Genomic DNA, 3,164 nt, shown 5'->3' with positions numbered 1-3,164 from the left:
GAGAATAACACAAGCTGCATTTTAGTTTAATTCAAAAAAAAAAAAAAAAAAAAAAAAAAAAAAAAAAAAAAAAAAAAAGAACTGAACCTTTTAAAAAACTGGAGAAATCTGTTTCCTGTGCATCACTATAATCCTTCCCTGGTAGTTCGAGATCGAGGTGAGATTGTAACGTTTCTACCATCTCTGCAGCTAACTCTCTCTTGACCTAGTTGTTCTTTTACTTCAGGAACTCAGTAACCAGAGTTAAAAGGTGTTTATGATAAAGCTGTGTTAGTACACAACTGGTGCTATCATTAATCGTAGATGATTTATGAAGAGTGCAAAATGCATGTCGGAAGTAGTTAGAAAATATAGAATAAATCAATTCGACACTTCAAGGGGACAAGGGGAACTAGAAAGAAATTGGTGAGCCTTATGTAGTAATTTATTCTAAAAAGGTTTAAAGTCCAAAAGATTCAAATTCTGTCTTTACTGAGGGTGTGCTTGTACATTTTGAAACCCAATACTCGTTTGTCTCAATGATTCTTACCAATAACTATTCTTGGTCTTCTTGGGCATTCGTGTTAGTGGAGGCTCCAGGCAGCCCAGGTGATAATAAAGCTTGCATGTGTCGCACAGCACCAGCAGATGTTGGTCCTGGTTTTTCTTACAGATTCCACAGCTGCAGAAATAAATCATGGGCAAATGGAGAAGAGTATTAAATGTAGATGAGAAGAATTACTGATCACGAGTTGGGTTCTTAATCAGAAGTGAGACGAAATAAAAAAATTAAATCTGTGAAATGTGTTTTGTTGAAGAAAGAAAGAAAAATAAGTTTTGTCTATTCCTCTCAAAGCCTGTGTTTACCTGTAAAGTATCGCCGGCAGGCTAGATGACTTTCCAGGAGTTCCTCCTTCCTTCTTGCTTGGCTTTCTTTCTTTTGGAGCTTTTAAAATTGCAGGAGTGTTTAATTTCTACAAAAACAAACAACATTTATGTTAAATAACAATCAGCAGCAGCGTGTCTATCCTGAAATAGACAGAAGTAGTATGAATGAAGTGCTCAATGTGAGGCAATGCTTCCAAAAACAATTAGAACATTTGGGACCCATTAAATCGAAATGAGGATTAAGTCAAATTTGGTCAAAATGACCTAATTACAGTTTCAGATTATTGGCTTTAAAAGCTACATTTTGATACCTAAATCATTCTGATATCATAATTAAATCCATATATATGACTTAATTTGTCTTGTTGGTTACAATAATACATAAATATTTGGTCTGAATCCTAATTTAATGTCATTTTAATTAGGGATTTTTGATGTCCTTATAAAGAGGAAACTTCATATTATATTTGAATATTGAGATTTCCCAGCTAAAAAGAAACAAAACTTAGCTAGCTCACAGGGAAAATCTCAAAATTTTAAAAGGCATTTTTCCTCAAAATCAGGTTTTTTGTTGCTACTGCTCAAAAAAGTGCTTCAAAATTTTGTTTAATGGTTATATTTCAGACAGTTCATTCAAATGCTACTTTAATAAGGTATTTTATTCATTATATTTTGACAAAATGCAATTTTTGTTAACATTTTAGTCAAAACACTATATTTGTCTATTTCTCCATTTATCACTTTTGGACTTAATCCTCATTTCGATGTGATGGGTCAAAACTACAACAAATGTTTCAACTGTTGAGTAAGATAATATTTTTAATATACATGTACACAATGAGGTCAGAGCATAACAACTACTAATGAAACATTGATACATTATTATTTGTGTTTGAAGGGCTGAATTTTCACAGCTGTTGTTCAGGTAACTCACTTCTAAAGAGATTTTAATTAGTTCATCATCAAAATAAAAAATGGACAATCTAAATAACAGTTTAAAGGCACAGTAAATCTTTTTTTTTTTACAAAGATATGAGTAAAAATAAATAGGGACCTGTTGTATGGGTGCAGAACTGACAGCAGATAGTCAGATTATTCTCATCCGAATCTCAGATGCAGCACTGCCATGAAGGTTAATTAGAAAATTTATCTAGTAGGAACTGAGTCTGTCACTACACAGACAAGGTTTCCCCTGAGGACGCTCTAATCTGAGCATGCAAGCTCAGCCTGAAGCTGCGGACACCTCCCAGCAGGAAGACCTGATAGGTAGGGGAACAAGTGACCAAAGCAGAAGGGCTTGCTGAGAAGACCTTAACCTGATCTGAGGTCTACAAGCATCCAGCCAGGAGAGAACCTGCTGATAGAAAGTAGTTTAAGAACTGATGTTACTTAGATTGATAAAGTCGTACGGAGAAACAGACTAAAAAAGTTTAGCAAAAACCAAGGCTTTTAAGTGTCAGACTGCCATATCCTTAGGGAAATAAAAATCCATCAAAACATTGGAATGAAGGAACAAACTGGGCACTGCCTTTGCTTAAAAGCACTTTCATCATTTTGCATACACTAAAAATGTAAATGTCAAGCAGAGGCATACCCCAGAACTTGAAAAACATTGCAAAGGTGAGACGAGGCCCTTCATAAATACTTGTGCAGGTTCAAGTCGACTTCTTCAGCTTTTAGACTAATCCTCGCTTGCCAAAATCTTTGTGCCCTAAAGCTACAGTTATCTGAGACACTCTGATTTTACACCAGATTTGACGAGGATTAAAAGTAACTTCTCGGTTGCATTTTAGGGATAAATGTAGATATAGTCACGGTGATGGCATCCATAAGCTCTGTAATCTTTTACTAAATGTTTTTAGGGTGATTTTAATATTTTTGGCTAATTTAGATCTCAATTCTAAATAAATATTTTGACCAGGACTCAGAAAATTTAAATTCTAAAAAATTATATCAGATATTTTGAGTGTGCTCTGTGTTGTTGTATTCAATATTTATCACAAAACAGTTCCACAAAATGGCTGCAAAGACTGGTCCAGGCATGAGCAAAATCCTGGTCCTGGAGGGCCGCAGCCTCTGCTCCAACACACCTGATACTGTATGAATGGATGATTATCAGTCTTCTGCAGTATGGAGAACCAAAACTGACATTACTAGAAATAAAAGCAGAATTACACTCACCGGCCACTTTATTAGGTACAMCTGTCCAACTGCTCGTTAACACTTAGTTTCTAATCAGCCAATCACATGGCGGCAACTCAGTGCATTTAGGCATGTAGACATGGTCAAGACAATCT

General features: G+C 35.2%; 1 protein-coding gene across 1 annotated transcript in view; it reads right to left on the bottom strand.

The window, feature by feature from the left end:
- The window catches only part of phf14 (PHD finger protein 14), a gene marked incomplete in the record, with an annotated part of 134,438 nt that overhangs the window by 90,935 nt on the left and 40,339 nt on the right, over positions 1–3,164 (bottom strand). Inside the window, 2 exon segments of the mRNA XM_014019219.1 lie at positions 530–661; positions 847–953. Coding sequence (XP_013874673.1) covers positions 530–661; positions 847–953 — 239 coding nt within the window.

The sequence above is a fragment of the Austrofundulus limnaeus genome, unplaced genomic scaffold (assembly GCF_001266775.1).
Source record: "Austrofundulus limnaeus strain Quisiro unplaced genomic scaffold, Austrofundulus_limnaeus-1.0 Scaffold212, whole genome shotgun sequence".
In the NCBI taxonomy this organism is placed as follows: domain Eukaryota; kingdom Metazoa; phylum Chordata; class Actinopteri; order Cyprinodontiformes; family Rivulidae; genus Austrofundulus; species Austrofundulus limnaeus.
Note: the sequence above shows the minus strand (reverse complement) of the source record. Positions and strands in the feature narration are given on the sequence as shown.